Source organism: Naegleria fowleri (assembly GCF_008403515.1).
Source record: "Naegleria fowleri strain ATCC 30894 chromosome Unknown tig35, whole genome shotgun sequence".
NCBI classification, from domain to species: Eukaryota; Heterolobosea; class Eutetramitea; order Acrasida; family Naegleriidae; genus Naegleria; species Naegleria fowleri.
In genome coordinates this window covers 543,457-556,816 of record NW_025407967.1, presented here as the reverse complement: position 1 = coordinate 556,816, position 13,360 = coordinate 543,457, and the positions used below count along the sequence as shown (strand labels likewise).

Here is a 13,360-nt window from a genome sequence, read left to right as displayed (position 1 = left end):
TAATAATACGGCAGTTGCAAGTTAACTTGTGGAGTTTTGTAAAACTGCACAAGTTTTGAGACACAACATTGTAAAACTCTTACATTGAAACTCGATGAATTCAAAATATAGGAGACACTTTGTACAACACCACATTCATTTAATGATGACATTGGATGGTGGCTGCATTTTCAATGAGGCATACGTTTTGATTGCTTGTTTTCGTTCTTCTTCAGTCACTGGTGATGTATCCAATACTTTCAAATTTGGTAATCGACTAATGACAAACAATCGATAGTCATTATAGGCATCGGGTGAACCTCCTTCCACAAAGAAATTCGGACAAGCCTTATTTTTCAACATGCTAAAATACTGTAAATTTGGCGCTACGGACTTTACCTTTTCTATAAATGTAGATAAATTAGTAATATTACAAGAATTCACCCATAATAATTCTAACGAAGGGAGTGGTTTTCCCATATTTAAATTGACATCACTTTTAATTAAATTATGATCCAAAACGAGAGATTTTAAATTTTCAAATTGATATAAATGTTGCAGACCTTGTGATTCAATTTCATTATGAGAGAGATCTAATTCTAATACTTTGGATAATTGTTTTTTAGAAAATAAATGATAAGGAATTTCTTTTAAATTCTAAATTATTCCATAAATGATATTTAAAAATATTATTATTCATCATCGTGATAAGAATATGAATGATCATCATGGTTGTACAACATTTAATAGTTGATCCACCATTCATAATAGTATATTTTCAAATTTATTATCATCATCGGAAACAATGTTTCATACCTGATGTGCAAGTGAACAACGTCCTTGTTTATCAATTTTTATCGACGAAAAGAGACTCGGTAACATGTTGTTATTGATGATGATGAGATTTTTTTGAATGTGTGTCCATATTCTCTCTTGAATTCTTCGAGAATAACAACAGCCCAAGGAATAGTGTCGTCACAGGATGTGATTCTATTGACATGACTAACAACACTTTGTAACATTGTCATAACATCAATCAATTCCCAATTTCAAAAAATGTCACCAGCCCAACCCTCTTCTCACCGTGATGACACAAGCATTTCCCATCATCATCAAGATGAGAATGACATGGAACCGTTTCATCATCATCATCATCATCATCATCACCATCATCATCAACAACAACAACAACATTACCAATCCTCATCTCCTCCTCGACCACCTCTCACGGAATGGTCTTCAGGTCTCTTCCGTGAAGGTCCTCTCCTCACACCCACCACTAATTCCATTTCCGATACAAGATATTTCAAAGTGACACCTCATGTCGTGGATTATGATGATATGGATGATGATGAAAAAGATCATCATCATTCTGTTGCCTATGATGAGAGTGATTCTGAACAAGTGGATGAATTTACACCTGTTCTTGTGGAAAAATATATTCCGGAAACTCCACAACAACAACAAATGTCCAATGTGAAGTCCTCATCGTCACAATCAACAACAACAAGGAACTCTTTAAAAATTTATCAAGCACGTGGATTCAATGAAACTCTTTATGCAACTTGTTGTTTACCATGTTCATTGGCAGATGTGGTGAAAATGACACAAGAGAGACATGTTTTAAATCAAGAAGGAACATCCTCTTGGTGGCTCATTTGTTGTGGTGCTTGTTTCTTTCCAACTCTAGTGACAAGTGTAGTGAGAGGAATGGTGAGGAAAGCATTTGGAATTAAGGTAGGTGGATTCCATAAAAGGATGATGTGGTGGATTTGATTCCTTTTGATTGAATTTCATGATTGGATCATATGATTGGATTGATATGGTCAAAAAATAATATTATTATTATTGGTCACATTGTTAACACTTGAATGTTGTGAATACAAAATATTGGATGAAAATGCAAAATGATGATTACCATGCCATTGTAATGGTGATGAAAAACTTGAATGGACATGTTTGGAACTTTTTGATTCACCACATGAATTCATGATTTATTGTGAATGATACAAATGGTTCATGATGTCAAATGGTTCATGTGGTGACTTGTGTATACACACATAACTTGATTACAAACTAACAACACTTCACATGTAAATTCATTTCTGGAATATTTAAAAAGGGTGGATGTTGTGGAGATTGTTGTGTAGGTACATGTTGTTCCTGTTGTGCCAGTGCACAAATGTTGAGAGAGTTTAGAATGAGAGGACCACCACCACCACCACCACCTTCGAAATCACATTCCATGATTTGATTCTTCCATGAAATTATTTTAGGAAATGCAATTGCATAGTGAGCTAGTTCGGTTGTAGTAGTAATAGTATCAAAATGTTGCAACTCAAAATCTATCAAGTACTATTGATTGATGAACAATTGATTAAATCTAGAGTAAACACACACACATACATTAATGATTCATTTTTATTAATCGGACATTTCATGGAGATATTCATATTATTATTATTATTATTATTATTCATATTCATAACATTCCATAGTGTGTGCATGGTGGATCAAGTGAAATTGACTTCAAAATAATTATTGAATACAACAAGAGGGATGACAACTCACATCATCATGATTCATTGAAGAAGCAGCAGACGACACTAAGGAAGAACTTGTTGTTGTTGTTGTTGAAATACTCTCCTGTTGTTGCAACTTGTGTAAATCATCTTGTACAACGACAATCTTTGGTATTCCAACCACATGCAACGAATAACCATCCATGATATAATTGAACCTCATCATGCAGGATGAATGATGATTCATTTTTGAAGGTCGAATTGTATCATGAATTGTGGAAGGAGTAGTAGTAGTAGTAGTAGTAGTAGGTATTGTGGTCATGATGGCTTCACCATTAGCACTCCTAGTACCATCATTAGCACTTCTTCCTCCTCCTCCTCCTCTACCACCACCACCACTCGTACCCAAACCACCACTACTACTAGTATTTGTAATAGTAATTCCACTACTACTACTACCACTCCTCGAATCACATTCCTTCTCCTCCTCAAATACCATCCCTGGATAGTCATTTAATAATTTCAAAAAATTTGAATTCAAATGACAATCAATGAATACAATATTTTGAAAGGTTAATACCTTGTACTTGTTTGAGAGAAATACATGATTAATATTGGTTTTAAATAGAGTTAATTTCTTAATACTTGTTAAAGATAATAATTGAGAAAATAGAGGAGAATAGATGGTACCATATTTGATCGATAATTCTTCAATACTTTTAAAATAGGTTAAAAAACTCAAATCAGAAATAGTTTCATGTTCACGATAGATTAATTCAAGTCGATGAATGTTAAGAGAATTGAATTGATTTCTTCCAAGAAGTGTAGGAGGAAAAGAGGATGATGGATGAGTCATGGTGATGGTTGTAGAGTTATTAGTACTTCTACCACTATTACTACTACTATCACTAGTAAAAGTATTCATTGGTGTCATCCTTTCACTACTGTTAAAAGTACTTGCTCGTAATGTTCGTGGTGGAATGTAATTATTGTTGAATAGACTTTGACTTCGAGTCGTACGTGTGGTTGTTGTTATTGATTCAACAATAGAGTGAAGAGTTTGACCATTACTATTACTATTCGAAGTGTTGTTGTTGTTGTTGTTGTTGTTGTTGGTATTATTGATGCAAGTAGTCGTTGTTACTGCTGACGATTGAATCAAACACTCAATATTGAGATGAAGGGATGAAAGGATGTTATTGTTGTCTCTTGTTGAGCATTTGCCAGCAGTCGCAGTACCATTTATAGTGGTAGTACCATTATTACCATTTATAGTAGTAATAGCAGCATCATTTTTAGTAGTACCATTACTCCTTTCAGAATTACTACTTTTCATCTTTTGAGATCGAAACAACACAAGATCAATCAAGGAATACATATTCACCATTACTTTCAAATCCAATCTTGATAAATTCTTAATATTCAACAACAGATCAATACACATCAAATCATTGAGAGCACTATCACATCCAAATCTTACAATACTTTGAGATTGATTTAAATGTTTTGAAATACTGTAATTGACATGACTTAATTGTAATTCTTGTAAATTGGGACATTTATCATTGAAATGTTCAAAACTATTGGATGATGAAAATTCTTCAATATCAAGAATTAAATAGAGTCTTTTCAATTGATGACCAATTTTAGTAATTAAATGATTCAATTCCAATGGATTGGTAATATTCAATGTTAAATCATTTAATTTTGTAAAAATATTCCAATGATAATTGGGTGGAATTTGACAATAGGTCAATGAAAGTGAATTTAAATGATTCTCACTTGTAAAATATTGAATATAATGACTCATATTGAAATGAAAATGTAAATCTGTAATTGATGAGGAGGAGGATGAGGATGGGGAACAAACAACGTGTTGAATAAAATTCTTGAGTGATACATAATTCTGATCAATCACTGGATATTTCAAATAAATAGAGAGAGAATTCAAGGAATAAAGTTGTAACTTGTCAAAATCAATTTGATTTAAATACTTGGAATAGAGAGTGAGAGATTTAAGATTGGGATATTGTAGAGGATGAGGAGTAGATGGATGTGTTAGATGGGTTTGAACATGTACATCATCATTGGACCACCACAAGGATGATGAAGGACTAGTCCTTGAATGAATAGTAGCATTAGTAGAAGTGGTAGTAATTGTAGTAGTAATTGTAGTAGTGGTTCGATGAATAGTAGCATTGGATGAACTCATCACACCACTGTCAAATGCCATAGGGGTGACACTCATACTCTCCAATGACTTTCTTGATTTGTGTAATAATTGTGATAAATGAATGTCATCTTTAAATCCATAAGGTAAATGAAAGGATTTCAATCTTTTAAATTCAAATAAATGTGAAAGATCATTAAAATGTTGATTCGCAATGAAATGTGAACAATTATTGATCACACTCTTGAGTGCATGACAAGTTTGAATACGATTGAACTCTGATGATGCAATATTGATATTATGACTATTATGACTATTACTACTATACATACCATTAGTATTGTGATTATTATTAGGATTATGACTATTCCTACTATTACTACTATTACTATTGATACTCAATGATTCACTCATGAAATATTTCAAAAATTCAGGATTGGTCACATTCAAGGAAATGGAAGGAAACACTTGAAATAAATGATTGTATTTCTTTCCATAGAACATTTTCATGATGAGAGAGGTACATGATGATGATTCATAATGATGATGATTTGGAGTCTTGTTGAGGTTCTTGAATTTGCAGTCTTGTTGTTGTTGTTGTTGATGAAAATGATTTCGATGAGAATGATTTCTATATAGAACATCATCAGTAGTAGTAGTAGTAGTAGCAGCAGCATTTCTCGAAAGTCTTTCATCACGATACACTAATAATTGTGTATAAATAAACCAATCATCAATAATAAATAAATAATAGGAGAGAATGGAATAAATAATTCCAAAATCTAATCTTGATAATTTGTTAATTAAATCATGATAATAATCAATAACATGTGAATTTGTTGTTGAGAAGGAGGAGGAGGAGTTTTTAAAAGCATGAATAGTAGTCTCGTTAGAAATTGCATGGTCAGTAGTAGTAGTAGTACTATTATGACTATTATTACTACTATGACCACCACCACTCATGATCTCGACAAGATTCATTCTCTTATTAAAATGTATAGGGTCATCTTCCGTGTCACCATCATAATCGATGGAGGATGTGAAAAGTCCTCTCTGTTGAGAGTGTTGTTGAGAGTGTTGTTCATGAACTTTTACGTCATGATTCTCATCCTTGTTTTGTACACAAGTAAGATAAGAATCGTTCAAGAGAACATTCAAAATATCAGAATTCTTATTATTGGATGACAAGGTGGTGTTTGGATCATTGATGAATGAGAAGGCTCTTCTTTGAATATTTAACTCAGAGTTGTTGTGATTGAGACACTTGTACTGTTGGTGATAGGTGGTAGTATTGTTGTTGTTGGTGGTAGTAGTGTTGTTGTTGTTGTTGTTGGTGATATTATTGTTGTTGGTGGTGGTGATATTATTATTACATGATGATGATGATGTATGAGTCATCATTCTACTATTGATGATACAGTGAGTGCTGGGTGCAACAACATTTGAAAGTAACTGACCTGAAGAGGTGGTGGTGTCAGTTCTTCTTTGAGAGACAAGTTCTGACGAAGGACTCCGACGACTCCGACGAGTGGATGTTGTTGCAGAATTCTGGACGATGCCATCACAAGAGGATAATGATGGAAGTGAATGATTCTCTTTCGATAGTTGGGAATGGTCCAATGAAAAGGCATGAGGATCGAGTGGTGATGGAGGATGGTTCTCGTCATCATGATCATCCTCTTGATTGCTCGCTGACAGACTGCTCTTCAATGAATTCAATAATGTTCGTATGGATGGTGAAGAGAGTGGAGATGAGAGTGGTGAATACAAATCATCACAAAGATATTCGAAGGAAGGAGGAGGAGAAGGAGGAGTGGTTGTCAGGGTGGTGGTGCCACACCATGGTGTTGGTGAGAATGTTACTTCTGAAGTCGTCGTCGTCTTCGTCGTCGGTGATGATGATGATGATGAATTGGGAGTCCAAGAAGAAGAAGAAGCATGCTCCTCTTCAATCAAACCTCCACCAATTTCATCATCATCATTACGAGTTGTCATTACACCAGAATGCTTGATGTTTGTAGTCGTCCAAGTGCTGTTGTTGTTGTTGCTGTTCATCGATGAAGAATTCTTAATGTCGGTTATGTTTTTGATGAAGGAACAAGAAGATGAAACAACCCCATTGGATGTATCGCCACCATCACCACCATTAGGATCAAGTAAGCCTTGTTTGCGGTTGAATTCGCTTGGCATATGTCTCCCCGTCGATCAAAAGTGGTGAGATATTACAGTGGTGTATTGTTGTTGAATAATAATAATTATAATAATAAAAAGAATGATTGATGTAGGACAAGGAAGAAATGCAACCACACTCAGAGTTCTGTTATTATTTTATTATTTGAAATTGTATGTTGAGCTCAAAAAAGAAACGTTCAAATAAACTAAAATAAATATAGAAAACTTCTTTATTGAGAACACTCCTCCTTCAGAGGTTGACATTCATCTTGGGACCAAAGAAGGTCCACAATCATTGCTGATGGTGAGGATAGTACTGTATCCTTTCTCGAGAAAGGTTTGTCACATGTACCATATGTTTTTTTACCTTAATGGATTTTTGTATCGTCACTACATAGTGAGAAACCTTATTCACAGGACTGGCGATATGAAACAATCTGCAACAACATGATTCATTCCTCTTCTCGTGAGGCGTTTCATTCTCCATAGATGGTCTTCTTTGATATTGGTCATTCTGTCAAAATGCTCTATGGTCAAATTAACAATGATTTTTCTGACTCGTTTCACTTGAGAATGTTCTTCTTCTAAAGCTCAACTCGATGAATAATATTCCAAAAGATTGGTTTGAAGCGGGTGTTTGAATTGCAAGTTAAATTTACACAAGTGTCTACGGTACCGTGAAAGTCGCGACGATATCATTCATTTCTTAATCGTCAAATCATGAACATGTTTTTTAATCCGACGTCGGTTCAAATCCGTATCACCATCTCTTTTTTGAATGTGACAGAAGATTGACACAAATCTCAAAAAAATCAAATCTCCACCCAAGAGAGAACCTCACCTTCAGCTCGAGCTTTCATTGTTTGCGTGTGAAAGGGTGTTACATTGTATGGATTTTCTTCCAACAACAACAACAACATCCATACTCTTTTTAATAATCCTTACCACCATCACCATCTGAACTATTATAATCATCATCCCATTGTCATCTTTTGAATGGATTGAAAATGTCCAATAGTAATAATGAAGAACCCATTGAGCTCTATGGTCAAATTAACAATGATTTTTCTGATTACATTGGAAAGACACAGATACACAAAATGAAAGGAACTTTTGTTCAAATTATAAAGTAAGTTCAATGATTGATCATCATAATAATTATTGAAACACGTTTGCATTCCCTATGTTTAATGTTGTTTTTCAAATCGACATGATTAATGATGATGATGATGATGACATTTATGAATGATATTCAAAAGAATTTCACCACAACAAGATTCCTATCAAGTCATTGATTTGTCTCTTGCATCCTCACAAGAAGGTACTAGTCAGAGTGGTAGTAATAGTGGTGGTGGCAGTGGTGGTGCTGATGTGACATTAGTACCATTTGACATTCCTTCTTCGGAAGTGAAACGATTGGAAAGTTTTAATGATTTACCCTCTCATATTCAAACATTTATTCAAGAAAAGAAGACATTGGGAGGATCCAATAAGAAATCATCCAAGAGATTGGAGAGACTCTTTTCAAAATTCACAAGATCAAGCAAATCATCATCATCTCCGTCAAACCACTCTACGAAATCTCTTACAAGTGCTCCTCAATTGAATGCACTGATATCCAATTCATCATCATCATCTGCAACAACAACAAGTACTAGTAATAATGGAATGGGTTCAAGTCAGAATAATACTCATTCCAATTCATCCTCTTCTTTGGGAAGTTGTGCGAGTAGTGCGAGTCAGCTCTCTCAAGAACTTTTGAAAAATGTATCGTCAAGCTTGACAACAGCCACTTCGCACATCTCGACACCTCCGACCACCACCGCCGCAAGCACCTCGACCACTCTCTTGTTGGCTCCATCGATCGATGCTGCAGCAGATCTAAATACGTTCAGTAATAATAACAGTGAAGGAGATGAATTTGAAGAGGAAGGCTCGGATGATGACGGGGATGAAATGATGATGATGATGGATTCATCGTACCATCATCATCCGACCTCTTCCAGTACCACCACCATGGAGATCACCGTGGAGATCACTCCTCCTACCACCATTCAAACTTCTGTTTTGAACAACAACAACAACCAGAACAACCCCACTAGTCCCATTGAGGAGGACATTGATGATCGTGAAGATGATGTCCTTGTAGAATTTCATTCCTCCAAAATTGAACCCTCTCCACATCTTCTTCAGTCCATGAAAGCCTTCCTCATGCGCCGTAAATTTCAGGACTACATTTCAAAATCAAATGATGTCCGAAACGCGCGACTACGACGTGCAGCGCTCCTGGAAATTCTCTCCACCGAAGAATCGTATTATTCTGCTCTGAATACCTGTAAAACACTCTTTATGGATCCACTCCTCAATGATGCTCAAACGAAAAAGAAACCCATTCTCAACATGAATGATATTAATGAAATATTTGGAGAATTACCTTCCATCATGCAAGCAAGTGAAATGCTTATGAGTGATTTGAGAAAGGAAATTGCAAAATGGCCATCAAGTCCAATCTTGATTGGTCATATATTCAAATCCTTTGCACCCTTCTTTCGAATGTATTCAAAATATATCAATAATTTTGATAGTGTTTCAGAGAAGGTTGAAAAGTTAGAAAAATCATCAAAAAATTTTGCACAATTTTTAGCCAAAGTTCATGAAACACCTGAATGTGGTGGTTTAACCTTTACTTCTTATCTGGTCGTACCCGTTCAGAGAGTTCCACGTATTCGTTTACTCCTACAAGAGGTATTAAAGAGAACAGATGAAACACATGTCGATTATGCACCCACTGAACAAGCATTGAGTATTGTCAATCAAGTGGCAGAGAATTTAAATGAATCTAAGAGAAGCTCTGAAAATGATAAAGTCATGTTTGAATTACAAGAGAAATTGAGAGGAAGATTTGGAGGTATTCTTCAAGCACATCGAAGATATATTCGAACGTTTAATTCCATTCATGTTGAATCTACTAGGGAATTAGATAAGAAAAAATTGAATGGTTTCTATAATGCATATTTATTTAATGACATGTTACTATTGGTACCACAATATTTGGATAGATCTCTGAATGATTTACAAGATAAAAAGAGAAAAGGCAATTCGATTGGAAATAGTGGTGCTAACAGTGGTAATGGTAATAGTGGTGGTGGTGCTAGCGATCATTTGAATCATGGTAATAGTGGTCCAATCAATTCTGAACCCATGGATGAAGAAGAACGTTTTCAGAGACTCGCTAAAGAATCTTTTGTGATTTATTTAGCCTTCTCTAAAGTATTGGATCGAGAAGAGAAGGAACTCGATCGAATCAATACCATGATGTTACTCACCAAAGTCGCATCCAACACACCATCCACACATCGATTCAATTTCATACTCAAATCCTTCATACGAACTCAATCATTGAACTTTATTTTTAGTTTTGATAATCTTTTGATGAGAGATGAAATGGAGGCAGATGTCACAATTAATATTGAAAAAATTGATAAAAGTATGGAAAAGAAAGTTGGACAAGAGAGAATTGATATTGAAAAGAAAAGAATAGAAATGTGTAAATCTATTAAGGTAGCAGACATGATACTTTCGAAATATTTACTTCAAAAACAAACTGGAAATGAAAAGTATCAACAACTTGTAGAAAAATTATCCACTTGTGAAAATGAATTAGAAGCTAAATTAATGGAATATCGATCCTTGAAAGATGAATTTAAAAAACAATCTGAATTGTTAAGAGATATTGAAGCTAAAGAATCTGAATCTCTCATTGACTATGAAGAACAAAATCAAAAGATTTATGCCATCGACACAATACTGTGGAAAATGTTAAATCCAGATCGATCAGCATTTAAGGAAGTATTTGGTGAAGATCCTCGAATTGATCCCAGTGATTTTGGAACTCAGACATACTCTGTGGCCACTTCTGGAAATAGCAACCATACCTTTACTGCAAGTGGTAGTATTGATGAATATGTGGATTCATCATCTCCAACCATCTCCAACAACACTTCTCATCGAAAGACTGTGACTTTCAAAAGAAGTACCACTCTATTCAACTCGACTGCTAATTTAAATTTCCTTCATGGTGGTGAGGGTTCATCTTCATTCTCTGCACTTCCATTGAAACAACTCAAAGAAAATTGTAATCCCTATATTCAATTAGCTTATCGAGAGACTCGTAAAAACAAGGATCACAACCATTTGATGACTCTTCATTCTACTACTACTACTACTAGTACTACCACCTCTACGTTTGATCATTCCTCATCAGAAGAAATTGAAACATTGAATGCACTCTATCGAATTCGACCCTTGAAAAAGTCCTTCATGATTGAACCATTTAAGAAATTACCATACAAGTATCGAATTGATCGAATTCTCTATGGTGAAAATACTCCACAAGAGATTATGCCTAAAATCATACCCTATCCTGAAGAATACAATGATGTCGACATGTATTATAATAATATTTCAGATCGAGATGGATTTGATAGTTATTATGGCAGTGATCAATACAATGATGACAAGAACTCTAACCATGATCAATACAACGATGACAATGATGATAACAACAATACCTTTGTTAAAACGTATGACAATATTTATGACTTGCCCAATAATGTCAATGATTTGAAATCTATGATTATCAAATTACAAATGGAAAAGGAAGATATGAGAAATGAATTGAATCGATTGAAACAACAACAAACTGCAAGCTCCTCCTCCTCTTCTTTGATGATGGGTATGGCACCACTGACCTCTAGCACAACAACCAACTCTTCATTTAATGAGAATGGCAGCATTTCACGACAACATCGTTCGACAATTGCCTCCTCAGTAGACACACCAACAGGACAATTCAGCAACAGCAGTGAATTGTATGCCTCCCAAGAAATTGAACCCTTTGTAGAGTAAATCATCCATTCAACAAGTTCATCATGATTCACCTAATGATCTGTTGACAAGTGGTGTTCTTCAACTTTATTTCGTTCTTTCAATTCAAATGTGTCGTGGCGAATGTTTTTATTTGGCAGCATTTGGAAATGAATGCAGTACAGCGACGTCTCTTTGCGCATTTTTCTCTCAAGTTCAAGCATGATTTTGAAGAAGAGAAAAAACGACTATAAAAATAAGCACAGACACAAGCACACTCTCGTCAACAAAAAAATATTCCAACTTTTGTGCAAGCTTTCTCTCTTGCTTCCTTCTCTCCGAATAAGCCTTTTCCGCAACACTCACCCTCTTTTATTTTCGATAAACAGTATATTATACTATCATCATCATCATGGCTACTAGAACTCAATTCCAAAACTCTAGCGATATTGGAGTCTTCTCCGTTCTTACCAATGGATATGCTCTTGTTGCTCAAGGTACCAGTGCCAACTTTTATACATCTTTTGAAACTGAATTGATTGATCATATTCCAGTCAACTATGCAACCATTGCTGGATGTAGAATTATTGGTACATTGTGTGCTGGTAACAAGAAAGGCTTGATTGTTCCTTCCACTACGACCGATCAAGAATTATTACATTTAAGAAATTGCTTACCTGATACTGTCAAAGTCACTCGTGTTGAAGAAAGACTCTCCGCACTTGGAAATTGTATTGCTTGTAATGATCATGTTGCTTTGATACATAAAGATATGGACAAGAATACAGAAGAAATTATACAAGATACTCTAGGAGTTGAGACATTCCGTACCACAATTAACGGAAATCCATTGGTTGGAAGTTATTGTGTGTTTAGTAATCAAGGAGGTATTGTACATCCAAAGACTAGTGTGAAAGAACAAGACAAATTATCTCAACTTCTTCAAGTTCCTATTATGGCAGGTACAGTGAATAGAGGCTCTGAATCGATAGGTGCTGGATTGGTTGTCAATGACTGGGCTGCATTTTGTGGACTTAACACAACTAGTACAGAAATTTCTGTGATTGAAAGAATTTTCAATTTGAGAGATTCAAAGCCAGAGGCTGTTGTGACAGATTTGAAGGACTCTCTCATTGATTCACTTTAAAATATATGTTTTCTTTGAGAGTTATTGTTTGTGCAAAAGGATCAATGTTTTTTTTTCAGAAAACAAGAATGGATCGTGCGAGAGATGATTGAGTAGTAGTACAACAGTCAGGACTCCTTTGGACCCAAACTACTTTTTCACTGGGTTGTGTGGTTCCTATCCAGGTGTCATCCATCAATGATTTTTCTTCGACAAAAAAATAGCACATCATCAACAGTTGGTATCGTGTCTCTCTCTTCCTCGTCATCAAGTCTTCTTCTCTCGTCATCAACAATTTTATACTCTCATTCACCAACAACAGCAATTTTTTATACTCTCATTCACCAACGGGTAAAACATTGACAACAGCAGCTGCTTCAACACCACTTGTTTACTGTCGGCACCCATAATTCATCAAGAACACCACCATCAAGAACATCACCACCAAGAACACCACTCCTACCATCATCATCTCCAACAAGAATACCTCCATCACAACAAGAATACCACCTCAACAACAACAAC

General features: G+C 35.1%; 5 protein-coding genes across 5 annotated transcripts; 3 read left to right on the top strand and 2 right to left on the bottom strand.

Annotated features, from left to right (window-relative positions):
- Positions 1–135: 135 nt before the first annotated feature.
- Positions 136–861, bottom strand: FDP41_003904 (uncharacterized protein; the record flags this gene model as incomplete). Its single annotated transcript, XM_044707260.1, has 2 exons — positions 136–636; positions 796–861. 2 exons carry the CDS (start codon positions 859–861, stop codon positions 136–138), a joined length of 567 nt encoding a protein of 188 aa, XP_044561964.1.
- A 174-nt stretch (positions 862–1,035) lies between these two features.
- On the top strand, positions 1,036–2,233 carry FDP41_003903 (uncharacterized protein; the record flags this gene model as incomplete). Its single annotated transcript, XM_044707259.1, has 2 exons — positions 1,036–1,716; positions 2,102–2,233. 2 exons carry the CDS (start codon positions 1,036–1,038, stop codon positions 2,231–2,233), a joined length of 813 nt encoding a protein of 270 aa, XP_044561963.1.
- A 284-nt stretch (positions 2,234–2,517) lies between these two features.
- Positions 2,518–6,726, bottom strand: FDP41_003902 (uncharacterized protein; the record flags this gene model as incomplete). The annotated part of the gene is made up of 1 exon (XM_044707258.1): positions 2,518–6,726. The coding sequence occupies one exon, from the start codon at positions 6,724–6,726 to the stop codon at positions 2,518–2,520; it is 4,209 nt and encodes a 1,402-aa protein (XP_044561962.1).
- Positions 6,727–7,850: 1,124 nt separating this feature from the next.
- On the top strand, positions 7,851–11,751 carry FDP41_003901 (uncharacterized protein; the record flags this gene model as incomplete). The annotated part of the gene is made up of 2 exons (XM_044707257.1): positions 7,851–7,972; positions 8,103–11,751. The coding sequence occupies 2 exons, from the start codon at positions 7,851–7,853 to the stop codon at positions 11,749–11,751; spliced, it is 3,771 nt and encodes a 1,256-aa protein (XP_044561961.1).
- A 370-nt stretch (positions 11,752–12,121) lies between these two features.
- FDP41_003900 (uncharacterized protein) lies at positions 12,122–12,856 on the top strand (the record flags this gene model as incomplete). The annotated part of the gene is made up of 1 exon (XM_044707256.1): positions 12,122–12,856. One exon carries the CDS (start codon positions 12,122–12,124, stop codon positions 12,854–12,856), a length of 735 nt encoding a protein of 244 aa, XP_044561960.1.
- Between the last annotated feature and the right edge of the window lie 504 nt (positions 12,857–13,360).